General features: G+C 41.0%; 1 protein-coding gene across 12 annotated transcripts; it reads left to right on the forward strand.

Moving 5' to 3' along the window:
- Positions 1-61: 61 nt before the first annotated feature.
- RMND1 (required for meiotic nuclear division 1 homolog) lies at positions 62-22,415 on the forward strand. Of its 12 annotated transcripts, none has more exons than XM_075146144.1 (13): positions 62-152; positions 2,612-2,789; positions 3,227-3,744; positions 8,388-8,496; positions 11,387-11,462; positions 11,745-11,784; positions 15,281-15,381; positions 16,615-16,721; positions 18,805-18,869; positions 19,726-19,802; positions 20,965-21,085; positions 21,871-22,021; positions 22,226-22,415. In XM_075146144.1, exons 3-12 carry the CDS (start codon positions 3,241-3,243, stop codon positions 22,015-22,017), a joined length of 1,347 nt encoding a protein of 448 aa, XP_075002245.1. In that variant the 5' UTR covers positions 62-152; positions 2,612-2,789; positions 3,227-3,240; the 3' UTR covers positions 22,018-22,021; positions 22,226-22,415. The 12 variants fall into 12 exon arrangements, 11 of the variants coding, with proteins under 11 accessions (XP_075002245.1, XP_075002242.1, XP_075002244.1 ...); XM_075146141.1 differs by having other exon boundaries at positions 21,871-21,987; XM_075146143.1 differs by having other exon boundaries at positions 2,612-2,778; positions 21,871-21,987.
- Positions 22,416-23,985: the final 1,570 nt, after the last annotated feature.

The following is a 23,985-nucleotide window of genomic DNA, read 5'->3' on the forward strand; positions in this document are numbered from 1 at the left end:
GACGTTATTGGTGAGTCAGCCGCGCCCGCCGCGCGGCGCGGCACGGCGACGGGCGGGCGGGGCCTGGAGGCCCGCGCGCCCTGGCGGAGCTCGGCGGGCGGTGGGCGGGGCCGCGGCTCGCGCGGCGGAGAGCGGCTCGCCCCCTCCCCCAGGTCAGTGCTGGCGCGCGGCGGGAACCGCCTGGCCCCTCCCGCGGCGGCGGCGGGCGGGCGCCGCGGGGAGGGGGAGGGGAGGGAGGGAGGGAGGGCGGCGTGGCTGCCCTTGGCGGCTCCCCGCCGCCCCGCCGAGCTGCGGCGGGAGCTCGTCCTGGGGGAGGGGGGCTGTGTAGCCCCTGCTGGGACCCCCCGGAGCGGCGGGGGGGCGGCGGCGGCACCGGACGCCTGCGGGCTGGGCCTGCCGCAGCGCCCGCGGGAGGACGTGGGCGAGCTGGGTCGGCCTCGCCCGCCCTACCCGCCGGCTCTGTTCCTGCTGCGAGTGGGAGGGCCCCGGATCCCCCGCGGGCACGGCCGCGGGCCGAGCGAGGGGGGGCAGTTTCAGGGGTGAGAAAGAGCCCTGCCCGCGGGGGGGGGCGGGGGGCGATTTCCTGCCCCATCCCTCCCTCCGCCCCCGGACTGCCCCTGCCGGCGCCGCAGCGGGACGGCTGCCGGGCCGCTGCCCTGCCTCCCCCTCGTGCTCGGGTACAGCGGCGCCGCAGCCTGCCGGCCGCTCCGCCGAGCGCTCTTCGGCCGTGGCGCAGCCGCGGCGGAAGCCGAGCGCTGTGGAACGGGGGGGGCCGGGCCCCCCGCGCGGTGACGCTCGGCCTGGCGGCGGTGCCTCCCCGCGCCCGCCAGGGGCGCCCGTCAGCCGCGCGTCGCCGCGGGGCGGGGGCCCACGCGCCTCGGCTGCCGCCTCGGGCGGGGGCGGTGCTGGCCTCGCTCTTCCTGCGGAGGCGGTGCGCCTTCTCCTGCCGATTGGCTCCCTGGCCGCCTGCTTCCCCCCCGCCCCGGCAGGCAGCCAATGGGAGCGGGGCCGCTCCCCTCCCCCCGCGCATACCGGAGGGAGCGCTCCCGGGGGTGGGGGCGGGGCTGCTGCCGCCGTTGTTTCCCTCGGGGCGGGGGGAGGAGGGGGCCTGCTGCCGCCGGGCGGGGGCTGGGCAGGAGCAGAGTGTGCCGGCAGCGAGGCGCAGGAGAGCAGCGCCCTGCCGGCGGGGCCCCGGCGGCAGCTGGACCGGGCGGTTGAGGCCCGGGCGTCTCGCCGCTGTGGGGCCCGCAGCACCCGGGGGGACCGGGCCGGGGCAGGCCAGGGCCGAGCCGGTCTGTCCGCCCCAGCCGCCCGCCGGCGGAGTGGGCCCGGTTTATTGGTACATGTTGCTGGCCCTGCCGCAGTAAGCTTGGACTGCCGGCCGGAAAGGCAACGGGCGTGAATAAAGTGTGTCCTTGTGTTAAAGAGGCGTTGGAAAGTAAAGTGCGGATTTGTTTCTGGGAGATGGCACCTGCTGTCTTGTCGTGGTAGCTCTTTATCCCGCTTACTCCTTGGGTTGCTGCGTGTGTTCTGCACGTCCTGGCTAGGGGCCTCTGCTGCTACGAGTCTGGCGTTAAGGCTCCTCGATGGAATTTAGTCTGTATGGTCACTGCTCCCTAGCTGTAAGCCTGTGCGGTTGAAACATCACCCCTGGGATCACTGTGATTCGACACAAGGTTTTGTTGGCTAGGAAAGTACGGATTTACCTGGCATTTGTGAGTCTTTTTCCGCTAGCTACCCCGCGCTACCGGAGACTTCTCCCCTTGTCCTGGCTCTTGACCGCCTTGGGTTGCAGTCGCTGAGTTTCGTGGCTCTCTTGATTATCCGGAGGTAACAGGCCTTTAAAAAGGTAAATGTGCCTTGTCCTGGGCAGAGTCTTCTGGGTCGCTTTTTAAATACACGACAAGTTTAAAATGAAAATAATAATCAGTTTATTCTAGTAAGTATGGAAATAACAGGCTTACAAATTGGGCAAAAAGCTACAAGTGAAGACCGTGTAAAATTACACCCAATATCAATTACTTATTCTGTGGTAGCCTAAAGGTAGTTTATGTCCTTATTTTTTTGTAGAATTGTATGCCTCTTTCATCAGCATTAGTGTACTCCCCTTCCATTAAGTTATGTCAGGGTGAGGTTTGGTTTTGGTTTTTCTCAAGTAGTGTGTGTATTGTGCTAGCATCTAGGTATCCTTGTCAGGATGGAAGGCTTGTTTCAGTCAGCACACAATGATTTGTTCTCACAAGAAAATGCTTATTTGAACTATTATGTTAAATGTGTGAGTGGTATTGAAGATCCTTCTTTGCACAATTTTTGAAAAATATTTTGAAATTGGCAGTTTTTTCAAACTATACAACTTGATGACTTTTTTTTGAGTTAATAATTTGCTGAAGATGGATTTTGTGTCATGAGGGAAATGTTCTTGGGTAATAAAAGCAGATGGGGACAGGGACTTGACCTGCAATTTCTCAGCAAGTGAAACACACCCACTGAGGTATTCAGTCTACTGTCTGTGAATACTTGTAAAGTTTATTTGATTAACTCATACAGCATAGCGCTTGCTCTTAGTCTGGAATAACAGAATAAGGACACTGTCGTGTTTCCGTCCGCACAGGTAGGTCTGCCGGCAGGCCTTGCGGTCCCTGTTGCACCAGTATGTACCAACAGGATCAGACGGTAACCTGACTGACTTGGCTTCTCGCTCTAGTCGAGACAGACGAACAGAGCTGGATCCGTGCTTGGCGGTTTGCGATACAGCAGTTTGAGCTGATGCTGATCAGTGTGTGTATTCTGTAGGTGACATTCCCGTACAAGCACATAGTAATCTAATTGTTGTTTTTATTATGTATAAAATAATCATTCACAGAGTCTGATGTCCTCTTTAAGGTGTGTGCTTGCTCATGAGTAATTTCGTCAGTGGGGTTACTGAGAGTGCAGACTGCTACACAGAATGAGCAACAGAAGGAAAAGATGCCTGCTTACGTATTGACATAGCATCCAATTCTACTTTTTCGCCATGTGTTGCAAGCACATAGCTCTATAATGTGTTTTGATCTTAATTAGAGTATTCCCATAGCATTGAAAAAAACCTGTTTAATCCCACCAATGTTTACGTGCTTAGGAGTACTAACACATGCAAAAAGAGTATGGATCACCTTTTAGATAAGGGGAAAATAATATTTCACCTTTCCAAAGGATTGATGGATGATTTTGTTTGTTTTAAATGCAGTTCTGAGGGAAGCAATGAGACTGAAACTTCTGCGCCTTCAGACTAGTTCTTTCCACGCTTTAACAACAATATGCCAATGCCAAAGCTTTAATAAAACTGGACGCCCGCTATTAAAGCTGGATAATGAAGTTGACAGAACAGCTCACAGAACAGCAAAGTCTTGGAATTTGTATGCTCTGAAAACTGCTTTTCCTTCTTTGACAAGACGATGCGTGCAAGTCAAGAATTGGCAGTTGCTCCAAGGAAATGTATTGGCTTTGGGAAAAAATGTTTGTTATCAGAGTGGGGAGGTTTTTTCCCCACCCTGGAAATGTTTTGGTGTGGCAGTGATGGAAAACTACAAGCTCAATACAGAGCGTATTAAAAAGCTTAGGAACGTATCATCAAGATTTTACTCGGTTGTATCAGCTGGTAAAATTATTCCAAAACACAGTAACCAGCCAGTTAAGAGGCCACCAAAGGCACCAAGGACCAAGCAGCCATCCAGAACTAACCAACCACTACTGTCAGACATGGAGGTAAAGTATAAAATTTACAGTCTGTATAACATTAACGGAACTTCATCAGTTTAATTTAGATTCAGATTTGGGTTTAGATTAACATTTTAATGAAAATAACATGTTTATTTGGTGAGGAGGATTTCATTATTTACCCTAGTGTGGCCACAAAGAGGTTGGAACTCTGCAAACAGAAACAAGCTTGATAGAAACTAGTGTGTCTGGTATTTTGAAGATAAAATGGAGATTTACTAGCAACGTGTAAACAAAAGTGGAAGGAAGATAAGTGGTTATTAAAGTGCAAAGATGAAATCCATTAAAAATAATTTAACCAGTGCTCTCAAATCACATTTAATATTGAGAAACAAAGTCTAGCTTTCAGAATAATTTAACTTTCCCTAGGTATCCTTGCTTGTCCAATTCTACCCAGTTCTAAGGCTTCACTCAAACAGAAATCAAGATGAAAGTAAATGTATACTTTTATAGTAGATGAAAGTAAATAGTATAAGGTTTATATTCAGATTAAGTTTCAGATGGGAAACGGAGGTGCAGATGTAGCCCGTGTTATTTGAGGAAGATTATTCCATGTGTAGAAATGGCACCTTGATCTCCAGACTCCTAGGTCTACAGAGTAACTGCACCAACAAACTGTTTTGGATAAAATGAGATGTGATTAAGTGGAATAGTGCATATTTGTGGCTGTTTCTCCTTAAGATAGTTCTTTGAAAGCCTCCATACTAGCAAGGCAGACCTTAGGCATACTTGAATATAAGATCTCCAAGGAAGATCCTGGTGTCCCAAGCGTTACTGTTCTCAAGCTACAACAACAACTGAGTTCCAGGGTATTGTTAATAAAATAGTATTATAGATGAGACTGAAACAAGTATTGTGCTTTCAGAAATAGCTTCCACATTGCAAAATATGTCTGTTACATGATCTACTGAATGTGAGCACAGAAACTGAAGTTTTAATGCTTGCCTTCTCATCATCTAAGCTTCTGTTTAATATTTTGTATGATGAGCAGGAGTATGCCTTAATGTAACATAAAGACTCTGATATAGACAGTTTAGTTCCCACTTGTATTTTCCTGTTGCTTTGAAAAAGAAAGTGAAGAATATTAGACCTGAAACACCATGTAATGTTTCAAGCTTGTTATTCACGCTGTGACATTACATTCAGAGGTTTCTTCTTTTTATTGTTGCATGAATTGAAGTGGCAATTTTTTTAGATTCTTGAGGCTTTTAAATTGTGGCATAGAATGCAAACAGTTTCTTTCTTTGACATTTTCATATATATTATGCAAGTAATGTGCACTGCTATTTTTACTTTCTTCCATTGTGATGAAATCGAGAAAATCCTGCCTGATACACTGAAATAATAATATACTTTCTGAGGAAGCTTCCACATGGCAAAATGCTGTGCCAGAAATCACATAAACTCAGACCTAACAAAAACATTTGCTATTTTTGAATAAACCCTATGTGGTTTTGTCAGATATCTAGCCCCACCTACAGAGGTACAGACAGGCTGTCACCTTGACTGCAGGCTGACAGTGCTTTGGAATAAGCATTTTTTTTACCTGTTTGTGTATTCCCTTATAGATATGTAGTGTAGAGAAATAACTTAAAGATCTAGCCGATTTCTGCAAGTTGTAGAGCAAATGGAGAATCCTTGAGGCGCTTTTTCAGCGCGCCATCAGTTTTCTCTAAATCCTTGTGCCACGAAAAAGCTGATCTTGCCTTCCTGTGCGTGTATGGAGGCAACCCAGAGCCCTCCCGTCACGCAGGCCCCATTGCCAGGACAGTCACCTAGGGGCAGGCTGCTGCGTCTTCTCCTTCCAGGTCTGCCCCTTGAGACAGAAGCTCTGGGCCCACTCTTAAGGTTCTCAGCTCAATGAACCCCGAAGATGTCTGGTGTTTTCTGTCTGGGAGGGCCTGACAGTTGACACCTGTCTTTTGCAGAACAGACCATGAATGAGGTCCTTCCCACCCCTCCCCAGCACTGGTCTTCATGTGTTGTTTACAGGCAGAGTGCTGAGGACCAGCAATGATAAATGGTCGTAAGACCAGTTTTTCAGGATAGATGGAGGAGTTACTTGAAAGCAGTTAACTGGTTTAGTCAGTCTATCAGTGAGTAGTACCACTACTCAGTTTAGTTAATCTTATAAGGTCTGATGGTATGAAAAGCCTCTGAGCTAATTTTTAATACTATAACCATGTAGTCTAGAAAAAGCTTGAAAATCAAGTAAAGATGTAGTATTTACTATCCTTAAGATAAAGACTGATTCCTATGGTGATGTGAGGATTTAAGTTCATTCTACCGGTTTTCTTTCTTAAAAATGTTTGTATGCTTAAAGTGGAAGGGATGGGCTAAGGAGAATTATGGTTCCATGAGCTTGTGCAGTTGTTGGGGGTGTGGTGATATGGAAAATGAGTTGTTGAGGTACTTAGGATGGCTACTCGGATAGCTGTTGTGGGGCTCTGGATAGAATCTCAATGAAGCCCCAGGTGTAAGTAGAAAGGAGGAGGGTGGTGAGTAGCTGGAGTTTCTTTCTAGCACCAGTACAGATCTTGTATTCTGTTATTCTGAAGTTTGCAAGTGAAAAGTGACATAGCAGAAAGCACAGGATTAAGGTTGACCGGCCAGTTAACACGTCTATTTTAGGATTAGCTGAATCATTCATTAGAGTATAGTCTTTTTGGCTCTATCTCCACCAGCTATCATGGGAGCTTAGACGTTAAGAGTGCCTGTGGACTCGTATATTTTAGGTGCCTTAATCTCAAATTACATCCAATCCAAATGTTCCCCATAAACAAGGTTTTAGTAAAAATTTAAGTGAAACAGTGCATTGTAAAAAAAACAAACTAGTGCATATCCAAAATGCTATTTGAGGCATGTAGTCTTAGCAGTAAGCTTCTGGTTCTAACTAAATGTGAAATCTTTACATTGAAACTAAAATTGCAGCAGAAAGACAGAAAGTCTGTCCTGTAGTACATCTGCCTTGAAATGAACAATAGCATAAGTAATAAGCTATGGGAAGCGTAGGGCAGGATGGAGATTTTCAGATTATATACGAGCTAGAAGGTAAGTTTGCTCCCTTAGCTCTTGACAGAAGAGTTTCACAGCAGAGTATGTGTACTTCTAATAACCAAAGCTTTCTGGAAGAATCTGAAATATATATTTGCATTGGCAGTTTAGAGATTGAGAATGGATTTATACAGATGAAATTGTGATAATGCAACTTTTCAAAGGTACTGCAGCAAGGGAACTGAAAACACAATTCTGTTCCACTGTTAACTCGGCCTCGTAGCGCAGTCATGAAAATATGCCTACAAAATTGCTCGCTGAATATTGTAATTACTTTTAAAGTTTATTTTCTGTTAGTGATCACTGAATTAAGATGATGTGTAAGCAAAGCTTTGGAAATGATAACAGAATGTTAACATTAAAAAAGAAAAGAAGGTTTAAATGTGTGGCCGTGATTCTGATGACTGGTAATGGGCCCCCCAAGGAGTAGAACACCTTTTTAAGCCTTGCTGTTTGATAGTGTATGAGTGCTGCGAGAATATAATTTGGATCTTAAGTTGAAGTGTATTGTGGGTATAAATGCTTGCAGATGAGTACAGTTCTTTTGTTCATTTGTTGTTAGTTACATCCCCATTTGTATTAGTTACAAAAAGCTGGGAAGTGACTGATCCACAATGAGACACATTGCTTTCTGGATATCTTCCACTACATTGTACTGAAAAAAATTATCATGGGACGTGGTATCAGAACAAAGAAATCCACTTAAAATGAGTAGTAGAGTTTGTAAATCTGTTTATTGTGACTTGTTTGATTAATCAAGAAAATCTTTACACAGATGACTTTCTGATTTCTTTGCCATGCATGAGTCAGTCTCATTGCAAGTCAGTATCATTTTTCCTGTCATTTGTTTCAATATGGCATTTTAGTTATTTACGATTGTGGAATATTGAGACAGACTCTGGCTGTTGCATACTGTTCGGCTGTGGTGTTGGTTGAGACCATGTTGTTTAGTGGAAGGTTCAGCTCAGAGGGGACACTGTAGATGTGCAGCACCTACAACTGCCCTGGAAGATCGGTGACTTTCTGTGCTGCAGTGCTGCGATGGTTCGTACCCTGGGGGTTACCTGGCAGTGAGCTTTGTACTGGGAAGAACGTGATGTTTGTGGTTGGAGCTTCCGTTTGATAAGCAGGCTGGAGTAGCTGAATTCCTTTTATCTTTAAAATATAGATCTTAAAGCTGATATTGGAGGTGTCTGTCTTTTGATTTCGGTGGTCATCCAAGTATGTCATAAGCTATAGGATGGGAGAGCAGTAGCAAGCATAGCTCTACTGTTAAAGCATCTGATTGGCATTCAGGGAAGAAGGGTTCACTTTGTGGCTCCATCACAAAGTGTTTTGGTGCAACTTACTCATGTCACCTGGTTTGATCTCAATCTGTGATTTGCTTTCCCACTTAACAGGGAGCAAGTAATCTCATGAGTATTTGTATACCAGGTGGACAGCATGGCAATGATATCGTAGAAAGAATGAATAAATGAAAAGACGTCACTCTCATGATAAATTTGAGGCAAACAATTGTCTTATGAACATCTTGCTTTAGCCTTTCCCTAACTCAAATCTTTATTCCTTTGGCACAGAATCTGATGCAGTGCACAGCCTTTGCAACAGCAGATGAATATCATCTTGGTAATCTGTGTCATGACCTGACTTCACATGGATATGTTGAAATAAGAAGTTTGCCTAGAGGTAGATTTTTGAAACATATTAAAAGCAATGTTATACCTTGGGAAATGAAATAGGGGTGAGGTATGTAATTTTTATAACTCATGTATTCTTATTCTGGTAATAGCCTGGAATATATCATGCTGCCTATAAAAATATTGCTTTGCTTAAAAAAAACAATACTAAACCTTTCAGAATAGCAATATAACCAGCACTTGCTGTTACCTGATGATAATTTTTCCCAAAGTTACAATTACACTAAAAATATTGAAAAATTAGATGCATGCAGGAAAAATAAATTTGGAAATTTTCTGATACAAAGAATTTCTATAGAAATTTGCTAACTGAAAAAATTCTGAAAGTTTTCTTTATTTTAATTAATCTTTCAGTAATGTGATACCATAGTGCTTCAGCTGTCAAAACAATTTTGTAATTTGAAGTGTTGCATCTTCTTTCCATACCCACACTTCTATTAATGTAAATCACTGAGGGTTGGAGAGGAAGGCATGCAAGAGAGAATCTTGCTGACTAAGTGAGATGAAAAAGATATACCCATAAATGCTTAGTTCTGGTAAAGAGAATGCAGTTCATACTTTTTTTTATTGGGCCAGATATATCCTAGCAATTGAATGCTTCACTTAGTTAGGCTTCAGCAAAATAATTGGTTCTGGTTTCCATGCAAAGTATCTCTGAAGACTTGGGAAAGTATGGCTTGGAAATAGCTGAAGTATACTACAAGAGAAAAACAAATGGAGCTTTTTATAGCTGAAGGAACCTTATGCCCTAGAACAGCTGTGATTTTCATATGTTGGCAGTAGAATGCGCTTTTTTTTTTTTCTTTGAATGAACAGATTATATGAAGCTAAGGGAATGACAGATAGTGTTTATGGGCATTTCAGTAGAGGTTATCAAATATCTGACTGCCTCTCAAACACTTAACAATCCAAGTGCAATAATACTCCAGTGGGTCTCTCTTAAACACAAGATTTACTAATGATTGTCTTGCTCAGAAAGATGAACATGGAAAGACAAGGTGCTGTAGAGTATAGGCTTCATGTTCGTATGTAGTTTCTTTGTATTAAAATCAACACTGGTTTCACTGCTTCGGGATAGAAACTTTGTACAATCCCCAGCGTGACTGTGAATTATTGTAAGGCAAATGCTGCTGCTGCTGGTATTTTACCCTGGGAGTGTGGGTTTTGCCAGTTCTTTCATTTCTTCATAGTGTGTTTTTGACTCCTCACAATAGATACTCTGTTTATCAAAAGTTTGGAGGAAATAATGATGAAAGGATGTTGGATTGTGCCAGCGGATCTGATGTGTTGTGGTGGTTGCCTTGTGTGTCTAGCAGTGGTTGGTTACCAGCTCAAACATTCAATCTTGGAAAATTGAAAAATATTAGCACATAGAAATCTAAATCAGCAATTAGTGTGTGGATTTGTTGCTTTTTAGTGTTCTTCCTAAGCATTATTCTTGTTTTCGACCTCTTTAAAAACATTTTAGAGGCAGATCCTGTACCTCCACTTACAATGGACCAAATTCTCTTCAATTGTGTATGTTTTGGCTGGAGTGGATAAATAAAGATAAGGGTGATATTTGAAAAGGCAAACGAGAAAATGCAGATAAATGTTTCTTCCACGGTGAACTCAAACTTCACACCCAAAACTTGCTCTAGTGATTCATCAAATCATGTATTTCTGAACTGGAATAGCAAGTGAAAGCAAAGTCTTTAAAGAGTTCATAGTGACCAACTGTGTGGTCTCAATTCAGGTACTAGCAAAAGTGTATCTGATACTTAGTCATCTCTCTCTGCCGCCTTAGTCTACCTGGCCTCTATAGCTTGAGCAGTAAAGCAGAGAGTGGAATTCATACACAGGATGAATTTGATGCCTTGTCACTTGACTTGTGATCTTTCTGCAAAGGGGTTGAACTTTTTAAGGCTTAGGTGATAGGCCCTGCAAATTCCTCTTTGCGGACTCTCACTTTATAATAGAGGTAGGGGGTTTTGCTGGTCTAGCTTCCACTACTTCTGCAACATGCTGGAAAGTAACCTTTTTTTGTCAAAACCACATCAGGACTTCTAAAACTTTGTCTACGTTAGCAAGTAGTACAGTGGAGCAGACCTGTAGGGAAAAAAACAAAACCCTCTTTTGGGAACCCAGCATCCACATTTTGTAAGTTTTGGGGCATTCTACTTACATTAGCTCAAGTCTGGTCCTTTGTAACAAATGCCCATTTGCGGTTGGGGTACCACAGGTGCATTTTTGGAGCTCCTCTTTCAGTTTAATTTAATGCAAAAAAAAATCCAGTTTGTGTACTCTGACATTGTTCTGCAATACACATCAGAAGTGTGGTAAATGACAGTAGCTGGAAGATTGGTTTCAAAAGCACGCTTCTGACCTAAAGGAGGATGCAGATGTACCTTCTCCTGTCTTAGGAGGAGTTTCTGACTATCAAAGCAAAGTCAGCAAAATCTGAGTGCAGGTTAGTCCCTTGCTGTTTAAAAAAGAGAAAGATCTTCTGGACAAGCAGATTTAAATGGTAATTTCTCTGCAACTGTAGGCAAACTCCCATAGTTCACTCACAGAATACTCCTGTATTCTGTTCCTGGTTATTTACTGTGCCCTGCATCAGTTTTCCCTTAAGTCTTTTGTTCTTCAAAACTGTTACGTTTTATTAACTAAAGATTCCAGTGAAGTTCAACATAGTGGCTGAGTCTGTCTAGAGTGGACATTTCAGAGAAGCAGTGTAGTTTGATATTGTAGTTGTTTCCTGGCAAGCATTTCCAGGAAAAATAAAAAATGGGACTGACTGACATGTTAGCATGTAACTGTTAAACTGGAATTGTATGCTTATAGCTGTCATGTTTAGAAGTTTGAATAATTCTTCAATTTTTTCATTTATTTCAAACTAGATGCTGCAAACGTTTTGGTGATTGGTACTGAGAAATCTGCAAAAGAAGATGATCCTGGCATGATTTTTTTCTTCAGGTAAGTTATAAATCACGCCCAAAACATTATTTTATTAATAGCAACGGTGTGAAAGAAGTAGTGTGGCTTGCTAGATCATTGCATCATATTACCTCATGAAACTCAAGGAATAACTGTCCAATCAAAGTATGGTTGAAAAGCAACTATTATGTAGTTTTTCTGAATATAGTATTAAGTTTCTTGATTGACAATGACAAAAATTATCACTGTACAGTTTGAATGTTGCATTGAAATACATTTAAAACAGTATAATTACACCTCGGTTTTTCCTTGAATTCACAGGGAAGGAGCTGTTGTGTTTTGGAATGTGGAAGAGAAAAGTGTGAGTAAAGCAAAACTGTTTCTTAAAAGGTCATAAGTGGATGTTTTGTCAGTCCTACAAAGCCCAGCATGCTTGGGCTTTGTTTGGGAGCTTGGATCTTTCCATGAAGGAAAAGGACTGATTCTTCTCCTAACGAGTGCAGGTGCTTGCCTGCTGCTGCCCTCAAGTTTGTGGGTTGCTGATGTATCGCCTTTGAAACTTGACTTTCTGCACAAAATGAGCAAATATATGTGTAACATACAAAGTGGATAACATTTTCTACTTAAGGCCAAAAATCTTAAACCTTAATCTAGTGAGACTGACAAAAAGAAAGTTCTTGGAGCTCTACATCCTGAAGAAGTAAATCAGAAAAATCAACCTGTGAATGGTTGTTTGAAAGGCACTAGTGTAACAGAAAATGTGTTAGAAGAAAAGGATCATTCTAGAGCCGTTTAAGTCAAAACTATTCAAAACTTACTTTTGGATAACTTTGAAAGAGCCAAAATTTGTAAGCAACTTTTTAGTATTGTTTTGTGTTTCTACCAGTTAGCAATCTTCCTGAAGGAAGATTTTTTTTACTGGTTGGTATAATTGTTAAAATATATTGATATTGAAATGACATAGCCCTTATGATAATTTGGCGCTCTTTGCTGACCAAGAGGGGTATGCCACCAGCCATATCTATTTTTATGAATATATTTATATAATTTTTTTTAATATATTGATTTTTATTACTGTGGTTAAATAAAACTGGATTCTGGATACAAAGAGAAAAAGTATCGATCTTATCTGTAGGCAGAGTATGTGAAATTAAATGGTGTATTAAATAGATGATACCGAGATGCACAGAAGTTCACAGCAGGATTTTCATTAAGGTAAATGAAAATACAGAGCAGTTGTTTCCAGACGTGAACAATTTCTGGATTCAAGTTCACTTTTTCTGTTTCAGACCTGAAATGTTCCTGATTTCCTGTCTGTTTTGGGGGGTTTCAGTATATCAGCTGGCCTACAAAAAGATACTAGTTCTCCCTTCAAACCTTGCCTGTAGCACACTTAGGATGCTATGGCTGTAACTACGCTACTGATTCACAGGTATTACTGAAGACTAGCTGACTAACTCCTGTTGATTGTTATGAGTTGGGCACCTCTGCCCACTGGAGTACTCCGAAAACTCTCGTTTTGTTGTACGTGCTTAAGTACCTTTGAAAATTTGATACCATGTTTTTCTTGTCAGTACTAGTAACTTTAGTTGGTCCCTTGCTAGCTTTATTTATAAAAGAGGAGCAAAACTGCCTCTCGCTGCTTATTGAAATCATAGTCAAAGTTTTAACTTCCGAACAACTTACTCAAATAGAGGAGGTATTTTTATGCACATGTTTTAATGAACTGAAACCAAAGAAAAAAACCAAACTGGTCTATAGAACAGAAACTGAAAGTAATTCAATAAAACAGAATGTAGATAATCACTGTGAATGGACAAAATTGCTTTTTAAAAGTACTCCAGAATGACTATTAGGAGAAGAAAAACTATTTTAAACTAATGGACACTTAAGAGAAGAAGTAATAACTACAGACTGATCATGAATAGAAATTTAAAATGTAAAATACCCTTTTCAAATACCTGAGTAGGGAGGTTGCGCAACAGCTTCCCCACCAAAAATAGCAAGGGCAAAAAGCAAAACTAGTTTTGAGGTGGAGTTTCATCTGTTTTTTTAAAAAGAAATTGTGTGACGTGATTGCCTGTAATAGCAAGAGTTTGCATTTAGGAAATCCAGGACATCTCTTCTCATTAAATGTACTGTGTCACAGGTAGTCCCTTCTATAAGATTAGGCAGTGGAAGCCTTTGTATTACTCTGAGTAGAGAAAAGAAAGCTGCCATTGAAATACAATTTCTCATTATCCAGAGCAATGGAAGAACTTCGGAAGTATGCATATTACAAGGCATACAAATTTCACAAAATCGGTTACAGTCTGTAAAGCTTTGTTAAATCTTGCTCTGTACTGGCCCTGGGAAGCCTGAGCTGGTTGTAGTTCTGGAAGGGACTGTTAGTCTATTAACAGCATAATTATTACTGTATTAGTAATGGCTTCACGAAGCCAGCTAGAGCACCAAGCTGGTGCTCTGGATCTGCGTGAACACACTCTTGGAAGCGTGGCATGCTATGTTATGGATTGGCTATTAACTCTGGCATTGTTTTAGTGGGGTTTACATTGCGGAACTGTCCCTGGACACAGCACAGCTGACTGGCCTAACAGCAGATGCTTCCTTGCTTGAAAAATGAAAATAATCATTCACACCCTTTTTTACCACAAGACTTGGAATATATGGCAGGTACTAGTCATGGTAATATTAAATTCAGGATTATGACACAAGCAGTTGCAGCTATAGGGTTGGGGTTTTTTTAGTGAAAAATGTTATCGTGCCTTACATTGATAGTATCACCAAAATTCTTGAAAGCAACGAAGAAAGCTAGCACTGCAAAGAAAATCCCTCTTGCAGGTGATCCAACAGATTTTTCTAGAATACTTAACCTGGAGAATATGCTTTATGAACAATTTACTAGCATACAGTATTGCACTAAAAGATTAACTGTTAGGTATTATTTTGAAGAGAGTGTTTTAAGTATGACTTAGTAGAAGATTCACCTCTTTAAAGAATTTAGGCATCAGAAGTGTATTGTGGTGTTTGGTTTCGGTGTTTTGTTTTTTTTTTAATGGCTATTGTGTAGCTAAATGCCTTTTAAAAACCTGTAGGTGAGTGCTTTTTTTAGTTCAGGATTTGTTCTAATTGCAGAATGATTTTTCTGAGGGGAGCCTTGTAGCAGGTAGAAAGGAACAAGGATAAGGATCCTAAGTCAGATGTCAGAGGAGAAAGTTTTGTGAGAGAAAAGGGCTCTTTCTTCCTGCATCAGGTTTTACTGTGCTTGAGAATAAAATGACGACAAGATTACTTCTGCAAGTAAAATTGCACATTTAACTGTCTACAAGGTTGAATGTGGGTAACTGAAACCATTTTTACAGATTTCTGTAGTGGTAAAGGATTTCTGTAATATAACCCAATCTCTAGTAGCTGAAACAAAACTATTGATTTTAGCAGCAAACTAGTCATTTTGGCAGAAACAGCCACCTGATGTACTTATCCCAAAGATTCATTCCCACACATCAGCCAAAATCTTGTACAACTCATTGTTATAATACTGAATACGTCCGCATTGTCTTTACTGCTGCTGTGATTAATCCTTATCCTGTTTTATATGTGCAGACATTAAATGACTTTTAGTCTTCACAGATTCTTTGCAGTTGTTCATAGCCGCAAATTCTTCCACACAGCTACAGATAGCTTCAGAAGTAAATTGTGTTAATAATCACTTCATTACTTAGCACATCTATTCGTTGTTATTTAAATAACTTGAGCATGAAAGTTGCATTCATCAACCTATTATATGCTAGGTCTTTGTAGAGTGATAGTATACTGCATGGTAACTGTTCCTATATGTGCAACTGTCTTTTCCTTAGATGAAGAATATCATGCAAGTGCTAGAACAGCACGAAATTCAGCCATATGAAGTTGCACTAGTCCATTGGGAGAACGAAGAGATGAACTATAGGATAGGAGAGTAAGTATCTTCAGGCACTCTTGATATAAAAGCTAACAGACATCTAAAACAAATTCGAGCAAAAGCAGCTAGTAAAAATATACTTTTCCTTAGTCTTTTTCAAATGAATAAAATAAGGAAAGGAGAAAACAGTAAATCTAAATTGGCAAATTTTACTGAACTGCTAAACCTGCAAGTAATGGCCTTTGTGACTTGGTTATGCACTAGATTTTGTAAATGATAAAGCTCCATGCCCACACAACTGAACATGTTCTTCAGCAATCCCAGACAGAAACTATGTACCTCATAGAAAAAATAAATATGCAAATCTGATTTTAAAGAGGATTTTCTGCATAAGTTTTCCTTAGTGCCCTCTAGGTTCATATATAAAGATGTAATTCTGCTATACTTCACTTCCTAGGAAAGTTGTAACTTGAATACTGTGGAACGATAAACTTGGCAAGTTGTCTTGCCTTGTTAAATAATGTTTTTTCATCATGGGGAGCAAATAATCTCTACAGAAATATTTCTTAATGTAAATGATTATAAAAAATGATCTGTAATTCTCCAACAGCACCAAAAAACAACTCCTAGACAGGACACTATACCACTAGGAGCTGAGCTAATGTGGTTGAGCTTATTTAAGGTAACCTGATAAGAGGACAGGTTTTTGGTTTTTACCTGGCCATTTGAAAACTGCATGTACTATCCAGTTGTGTAATTTGTGATTCCCAACATACTCCCTTGTGTTTATGCAAGTTTCATAGTGAGATTGGCATGATAAATTGAACGACTCTCATGCCCCCTTTGCTGCTGGCCCTTGTGCAATAGTGGTTTCGGGGAAAATAACATCATAGCAGGGAGGGAGTGATGTTGATAAAAGTGACAGAAGAAAAGTAAAACAGAGACAGAAGGATAATACACGAGATAGCAGGAGAGAGGCCAGCATCCTGCTTACTCTGAATTATCCCTGTGTGTATATAGTAATGCTGTAGTTACTATCATAGCTTGCTGCAGTTTGATTTAAACCTAGAAAATTTGTGCATAATATTAGTCTTAGACTGAAGAACTAATTTTCAGTGATTTGTTTTGGTTATTGTCAGGTTGAACAGGAGTAAAATGCATGATACCCATGTAGATACGGCATGATTTATATAAATAAACAACCAACCTTTCTTGCATTGTTGATTGTTCTTTAAATGTGCCTTTGCTGGTGGCTTAATCAATGAAGATGCTTCAATCCTGTTTTAACAGAGGTCAGTCAAAGCTTCATAAAGGAGAAATATTGTTAAATTCTGAGCTGGATAGTGATGAAGTTGTTCTGCAGAAATTTGCCTTTTCAAATGCCCTTTGTCTTTCTGGTGAGTTACTATTGTTTGTAATATCAGCCTATGCTACGGATTTTGTGAAATTGTAAGTGGGACTTGTACAGTGACAGGTTGGAGAAGACTCGGTGTCTGGTTTAGGCAAACCGTGTAAAGATTGATTGTGCTTCAGTGGGAGGATTCATTTTCAAAGCTTTTACCTTGTTTTCTGTAAATTGGAATTGCCTCATTCAATGTAAATCGTCTTAAAGATGAGCAAAGTACATTAAGGAACATACTTAGCCAAAGATACACATTCTACTGAGCATCCCTCCCGTTCCCCACCCGTGAGAACTATTCTAGGATAGCAACGAGTGTAGAGTCCAGTATTAGAAACCTGTCAGTAATCTTCGGTAATTAATCCTGACATCATTTCCTCTAATAGAAAAAAGCTAGATGCCAGCTAAAGAAGTGATTCCCAGCTGGGGAGGTGTACCAGTATCAAAGATGCAGACCAGAGTCACAGACGATGTTTTGCAGGCTGATGAGCCATGGCTGTCTGCCAAAGGTGGTACTTCTGTCAGGAGGCAGCGGGAGGCACTGGGAAGAAGTCGGGCTCAGCAGTGGTGCTGCTGCCTCAGGAAATACACCTCTGCTGCCTCAGACCTCGGAGGAGGTAGGAAGTGGGAGCAGAAGCGAGCAGCAGTAAGGCTGTCCTCGAAAAGACCTTTAAAGGATATCTACTCCGTCTACTCCTACTGCTTGTAGGTCAGTTACAGGATTCCTCTAGTATTTGGGGAAGTGCACCTTTAACAGAAGGGACATCAGGAAGCAGAACGTATGTTCTTGAAGCGATACACCATTTGATCAAGGAGTACAGCATAACTAAATGGTTCTTGACTGTCAAAGGAAGAGCTATGGAGAAAAAAAGCCTTTAGGTCTCTATAGTTTTCCTATTCATAAAGCCACTGCATGGAAGACTGGTGACACATATAATGGAGAAAGCGATTTATTCCCAGGAAATAATTGGTACCAATTTACGTTAGTGTGAGACATGCACATCATAAAGGAAAACGGTTCAATAATGTTCAACAAAAATAAAGGATGCAAGATTAGTCCAAGTCAAATTTATGACACAACAGAAACCAGCCTCTGTCAAATAATCAGTGGTAGCTGAAATGCCTGTTGGCCTTTTTTCAAGGGCTAAGTTAAATGTCATTTAAGTCACTGACTTGGAGTAGGCCTCTGTATTTAAAAGATGAGTGCGAAAAATGGTCGCCATTGGGTTTACTGTCAGTGTCCTGACTAGATGATACTATTGATTACTACCACTAACGATTCATTTTGACAATTACATCTTCCCTGATTCATTTTTCTGAGTGAATAGGGTTAATTTTTGATCTGTTACTACTTCGTTCTTGACTGGGAATCTGCGGACTAAAGAACAAAGGCCTGAGTTACATCATCTTCCTGTAGAAACATCTTTCCAGGCTCAAGCTGAGGCATAGTGGAATTGGTGTTGCTATTGCCTGTGCCAAACAGCTTCCATAGAAGAGAAGTTGTATCTTCAGTGAACAGTATATTCACCTAAAAACAAAATGGGAGATTGCTTAAGTGTGAATTTAGCTTCAACAAGTGCAGGTGGTGTGTCTATACAAGCTAACTCTCCATGGTTTGAGCATGCTGCATCAAATACTGGACAAATGGAGAGTTCTGCAGGACACTAGAAATGCAGTGGAGACTCTTGAGTGGCACCACATGAAGTCAGCCTGACTCCAGCATGGCTCATTACCTCCAGCCTCCTTGGGATGTCGTTTGCAAAGGCTTCGTGCATACGGTAGAGCACTTAAACACAGAACTTTTGAGCTGAAGCAAGAACTTTCCAGGATCTGAACTGATCACTGGGAGAAGAGCGCTGCGCTGAAGGTGGTTCTGCATGCAGAACTGTGTCAGTGCCCAACCCAGATTTGTCCGTAGGTGCGTGAACATTGATTGTGTGATACTGACGGTAACTTGCCACCGATAATGTTTGTATGTATCAGCGTGTCTTGAGGCAGCATGTTGGCAAATTTAAAGTTATGATTACTGGAAAGCATATATACCTCTGACAGTGTTCTGCTTTGTCACCTCTGTGTTGCAGTAAAGCTGGCTATTTGGGAATCATTATTGGATAACTTTGTGGAATCTATCCAGTCAATTCCTGAGGTGAGGTCTCCCCTCCTTTTCTCCTGCACTTTGTAAAAGATCAGTCCGGATACAGCTGAGGATATGGACAAAGCAATTGAATGCTTAACACATTTGATGGTAAAGCCATCAACGTAGAGAAGCTCAGAACACCTGCAAAATGGCGGGACAAGAAATCATCAGTCATTAAAGGGTTGGGAGTGGGGTTCTGCATTGGAATAATGTTTCCCATGTTGTGCCACTGTTGAGTGTGTATGCCTAACAGGACAAGCAGCATTTAAAAACCTGGCCAAACACAGTGTGTGGCAGCCTGGGCCGAAAGTAGTGTGCTTTAACTTGAATATAATGAAGAGTTTGAGTGAATTGCTTAAATCACAGTTTTTCGTGAGACTTAATTAAAGTACAAAGTCCATATGATGTCACATATAAAAATGAAATCCGTAGGGTTCAAAAGAGAAATCATCATTTTTATTTTTTATTTGTTTTCATGAAGGAAATAAATGGTAATACATTGTCTGTTGTAAGGGAAAAGTCTATAAAAAGGCCACATAGTGGCAAGGTAAAAGAACACTGTCATAACTTAAAAATAACGATAGTAGGAAGAAAAAACAAATTCACAGAAAATGCTCCAGGATTTTGTATTGATACTGATGGCATACTCAGTGATTTATTGAAAAACCTGGATGAACAGTTGCACGGTGATACTCTTACAAAGCTAGATAAGCAAGGCACTAAGCAAACAAAACTCAAATGTTCATGAGTATGATATGCATTCAGACTTTAACTCATATACATACTTGAGGCTGTAGAACTCCAGACTTCTTAACTTCTAGTACATGCTACTTGATCAAGCAGTGAAAAACTTGCTACTTTGCAGATACTGAAGTCACGAAGGAAGGTGAAACTGTCTCATGCAGATGTAATGCAGAAAATTGGAGAACTCTTCGCATTAAGGTAACTTTTTTTGGCTACACCCGAGACATTGTATTACACAGAACTTAAAAATTAAGTTATGCACGATACAAAGACTGGAATACACACTAACACAGCGGGGTGGGGCAGGGGGGAATTCCTTCAGCCTTCTTTTGGCTGGAGAACTGTGTGTGCTGTTACATTAGTCAGAGGACCCACTGGCTCACCATCTCACCTCTGGCATCTCAACCACAGACAGGCATTGAGCAGCATACTGTAAATGGCCAAATTCCACAGCCTTTTCCCTCCCTGGATCCAGCAACGCATGTCTTGTAACCGGTAATTACAGTAGGTACTAGAGTATGCAAGGGATACCAGGAGGAAGCATAGGGGTAGGTAGAACTGTTAACTACGGCCTAGAGTTAGTAAAACTTTTCTGTGAGTCCTGTTCTTCCCTTGACTTACTCAGAAACCACTGCTACACTGTAAGAATTTAATGCGTTTTTTTTCCCTCTCAAGTGAAATTTGGCTCTGTATTGGGAATACAGAGCATTACACACACTTTACAAAAAAACCTCAAAATCAGTGAAGAAAGAGGTAAATTAAAAAAGCAAGTCCTATTTGAAAGACTGGATTTTATATCCCTACTTGAAGGACTGTTCAGTAATGAACAATGATGTTCTAAGTGTCCAAAAATTTATGTGAGCAGTAGGTTGAGGGTGGGAGATTTTAGCTCTAGGCCTTTATAATGTTGAGATAGTAGCCTGAAAGGTGCGCTATGCTCACGTGCAATACCAGTCACACTTAGAGAGTGCTGAGATATAAACAAGCTGTTAAGGAGCTCCCCAGTAACTTTAATTCATGTACTTCTTCAGCTTCAGCAAGCTACTAGCGTAGTCAAGGACTTCTCTGCAGATATCAAAAGTTAAGGAAGGTGACAAGTTCTGGAGGCAATGTTGACATAAGGCAAAAGTCATCTATGCTCAAAACTGTTACACAGTACAGTATTCTCAGAAAGCTTCCAGAGATGTGACCAATTTTAAACAATCACTACAATTGTATTTTTATAATGAAAGGAGATTCTTTTCATATTTTACTTAAAATTACAGGAAAATGTTCATGTTTCTTTTAACTGCTATGTAAATATTTGCTCCTATATTCACCAAAAGGAAGTGTAAACTACTGCAGTACCCATTCTTTTTAGACACCGTATAAATCTGAGTTCAGACCTGCTAATAACACCTGACTTCTACTGGGATAGAGAAAAACTGGAAGAGCTTTACGACAAGACTTGCCAGTTTCTCAACATTAATCGCAGAGTTAAGGTAGGTGTCTTACTGTTATGAGAATTTTCCACACTCAGATCAGCTGTCTTTGGCTCAGCAGGGTTACAGACTGCTCCATGAATGTCTGTTTTAATTGTAGAAACTGAATAAAGAATAACAGGATCCCATACACTATCCCCTTTTCCATGTGTTCGTAACCCACTCACATCTTTTACCTTTTAGGTTAACAACCCCGCCTCACATGAATGGATTGCGTATTTCCTGAGCCACTAAATTAGGCTTTGAATAGTTGCAAGAAGAGGAGATTTAATTCTTGTTCTGAAATGTGTGCAAGAAAACAAGTTAAAAAACTGAGATGTGAAGCAGTCATCTTACTGACATGATCATTCAGCTCAGTTCATTGAAGGGCGACATAATGCTTACTGCTGAACCAGAATAAGAGGCATGAAAACTACCTCTTCTGGTGGTACAGCAGCCTTAAATATTTAGTTACTTTCAAGGCATTCCGATAAGCTGCACCTTCTTTTGCTTGTGCCTGTTTTCATGAGTAGGTATCACCTAGAAGCAGTTTAGTACCTGCAGATGCATATCTAAATTTTTATTATTTTTGTGAACCTATTGAAATAACAGACTCATTTATATTGAAACTTCTGTTGCTTGTGCATGTTGCCTTACAGGACTTTCTGGTCTATTCTTTCACAGAGAAGTGTTAACACCTTTCTAGTTCTGTTCAGTGAGCCCTTCTGTGGATTGTGTTCCTTTATTTAGTGATCTCATTCCACGTATGGAATCCAGATTTGCCATGTATTTGGAATCTCTTGCAGGTAATGAATGAAAAGCTTCAGCACTGCATGGAGCTGACAGACCTAATGCGAAATCACCTGAATGAAAAGCACACTCTGCGCCTCGAGTGGATGATAGTAATACTCATCACCATAGAGGTTGGTGGTTTTTTCCCACTATCACACTGAAAATGTAATAACAAGTGCAATTTATATACTTCATAGATTATTTTATTAATGTAATGTACTGTACAAGGGGATTAGTCTTCAGTTCTTTGCAAGTAACTTTTGAATTGCAGCTATAGTTATTTTTCAGATTATCTCGTTTACAGTGTAAGCTGTTTTAAGGATTATTAAATCAATAAAAATTCTTATCAATGTGTTTGCTATTCCACAGGTTCTGTTTGAACTTGCAAGGGTAGTTTTCTGACAACAGAATAAACTCAGGAAGAAGAAAACTGACAAAACCATAAAGACCATGCGGCCCAGAAAATTCCTGTCTATCAACATGCTTCTGGAAAATACTGGAATTGTGTCTCTTGACAAATGTGTACATCTTCTACTCAAATAAAAAAAATAATAAATCAGTCTGTGAACATTATTCCCAACTGCTATACTAGTGATGTTAGAGAAGTCTTAATCTATGGATGTGCTAGTATAAAGCTGAGATACTAATGATGCATTTGTAGGGGAAGTTTTCTAGTGAGTAGGCCCGGATGCATGCAGGACTGATGCAAGGAGAGATGTAGCTTTGTCTCCTTAATAACCAAGGACAGAAGGATGGATCCCTTCTGTGCTGACTGTATTAATTTGGTGAAGGACTCCACTGCCTTGTCCCCTTGACAGTTAAAAAGATGCCGAGTACTTAGCTACTTCATGCATTTCTGACTGACGATGAAATTTCCCCTCATTTTCCCCAGCTCCTTCTTGGATAGCGGTGACACTGTCCCAAGGGTGACTAGTTTCAGGAAACAAGCTTGGAAACAGCACTACTATTTGTTCTGCTTAAGTTACCTGGCATGATTTTAATATACCTGGCAGCTATATTTAATGTTATGTTCTACCCCATCACAAAAAGGTATTTACATACTTGTATGGGAATACATTTATTTAGAAGGTATTTATATGAAAGGGGAACTAGCTGAACTTTATCTGAGGTCACAGGAAGCTGTAGCAGAATGAGAAACTAACGTAAGGTTCACAAGACTTCTCTATTACTAGACTGTCCACCTTACCCTATTACCCAACTCTTACCAGTACAAGTTGCAAGGAGTGAATTAGCATAGGGTAAGATGTCTTAATTATCCTCTAAGGTAAAAGTTTCTTTTTTTTTTTTTCCTGATCTATTCCTAGCCTACAGGTCTGTAGATTGCTATCTCCAGAATGTTACCACTTACTCATATGAAAGGATGAGGGGATTTTTTCCCCAGCAACTTTGCTTTCTAAACGTGTTTTCAGGAACTGCTATACAACTGCTATTTTATCACCTTTTTCAAGATTAGGTTAGTCTGGTGTATTGCCTCAGGAACATAACCCAAGAATTTTGTTAAAAGCTCCTGAAGCATCATTAACAAGCCACAATGACTAAATTCAGGCTAGAAGTGCGATTGCGTTTGCAGCTTACTGTTCTCTCTTCACCTGAAAACAGTATTTCTGAGTGTGATACTAGATTCCATCAAACACATACATGGGGAAGAGAATAGAGTCAGGCAGAGCTAGGAAAAACATCCGCCTACAAACCCCTCCTTTTGCCATAAATTATGTTACCAGTGCCACAGGAGCTTCTTGAGAAGCAGCAGCTCCTCTTAAGAGTTGGCTTTCTCCTCAGAACAGATACCTGGAGGTCTTGGCTCTGGAACAGCTCAACTACCGCTGCTTGAACTGCTGAGAAGGTCTGAACCGTCAGCTCCGCTCACGGAAGTGAATCGGTCAGTAGAACGGGTTGGTGACAAAGTCTTGTAGTACGGAACAGCTCCTCAGCACCGATGTCCTGACTTACACGGGGTTGTCATAGAAATAGTACATTAGATCCTTCATGCAGTAGAAAAACTTACCGAGCACCACTTAATTCCAGCATTAGCGAATTAGGTTACATTTTAATCGTAATTTTTCTAGCAAACATTTTTCACCCCTTTAGACAAATAGGCTTTTTTTTCC

Source organism: Calonectris borealis, chromosome 3, assembly GCF_964195595.1.
Source record: "Calonectris borealis chromosome 3, bCalBor7.hap1.2, whole genome shotgun sequence".
Taxonomy (NCBI): domain Eukaryota; kingdom Metazoa; phylum Chordata; class Aves; order Procellariiformes; family Procellariidae; genus Calonectris; species Calonectris borealis.

Excerpts from the sequence above, each read along its gene's own strand:
- RMND1 (XM_075146141.1), top strand. The coding sequence starts at position 3,241 with ATGAGACTGAAACTTCTGCGCCTTCAGACTAGTTCTTTCCACGCTTTA. Across the intron at positions 11,463-11,744 it reads GGCATGATTTTTTTCTTCAG|GGAAGGAGCTGTTGTGTTTT; the intron begins GTAAGTTATAAA and ends TTGAATTCACAG. Across the intron at positions 21,086-21,870 it reads ACATTAATCGCAGAGTTAAG|GTAATGAATGAAAAGCTTCA; the intron begins GTAGGTGTCTTA and ends AATCTCTTGCAG.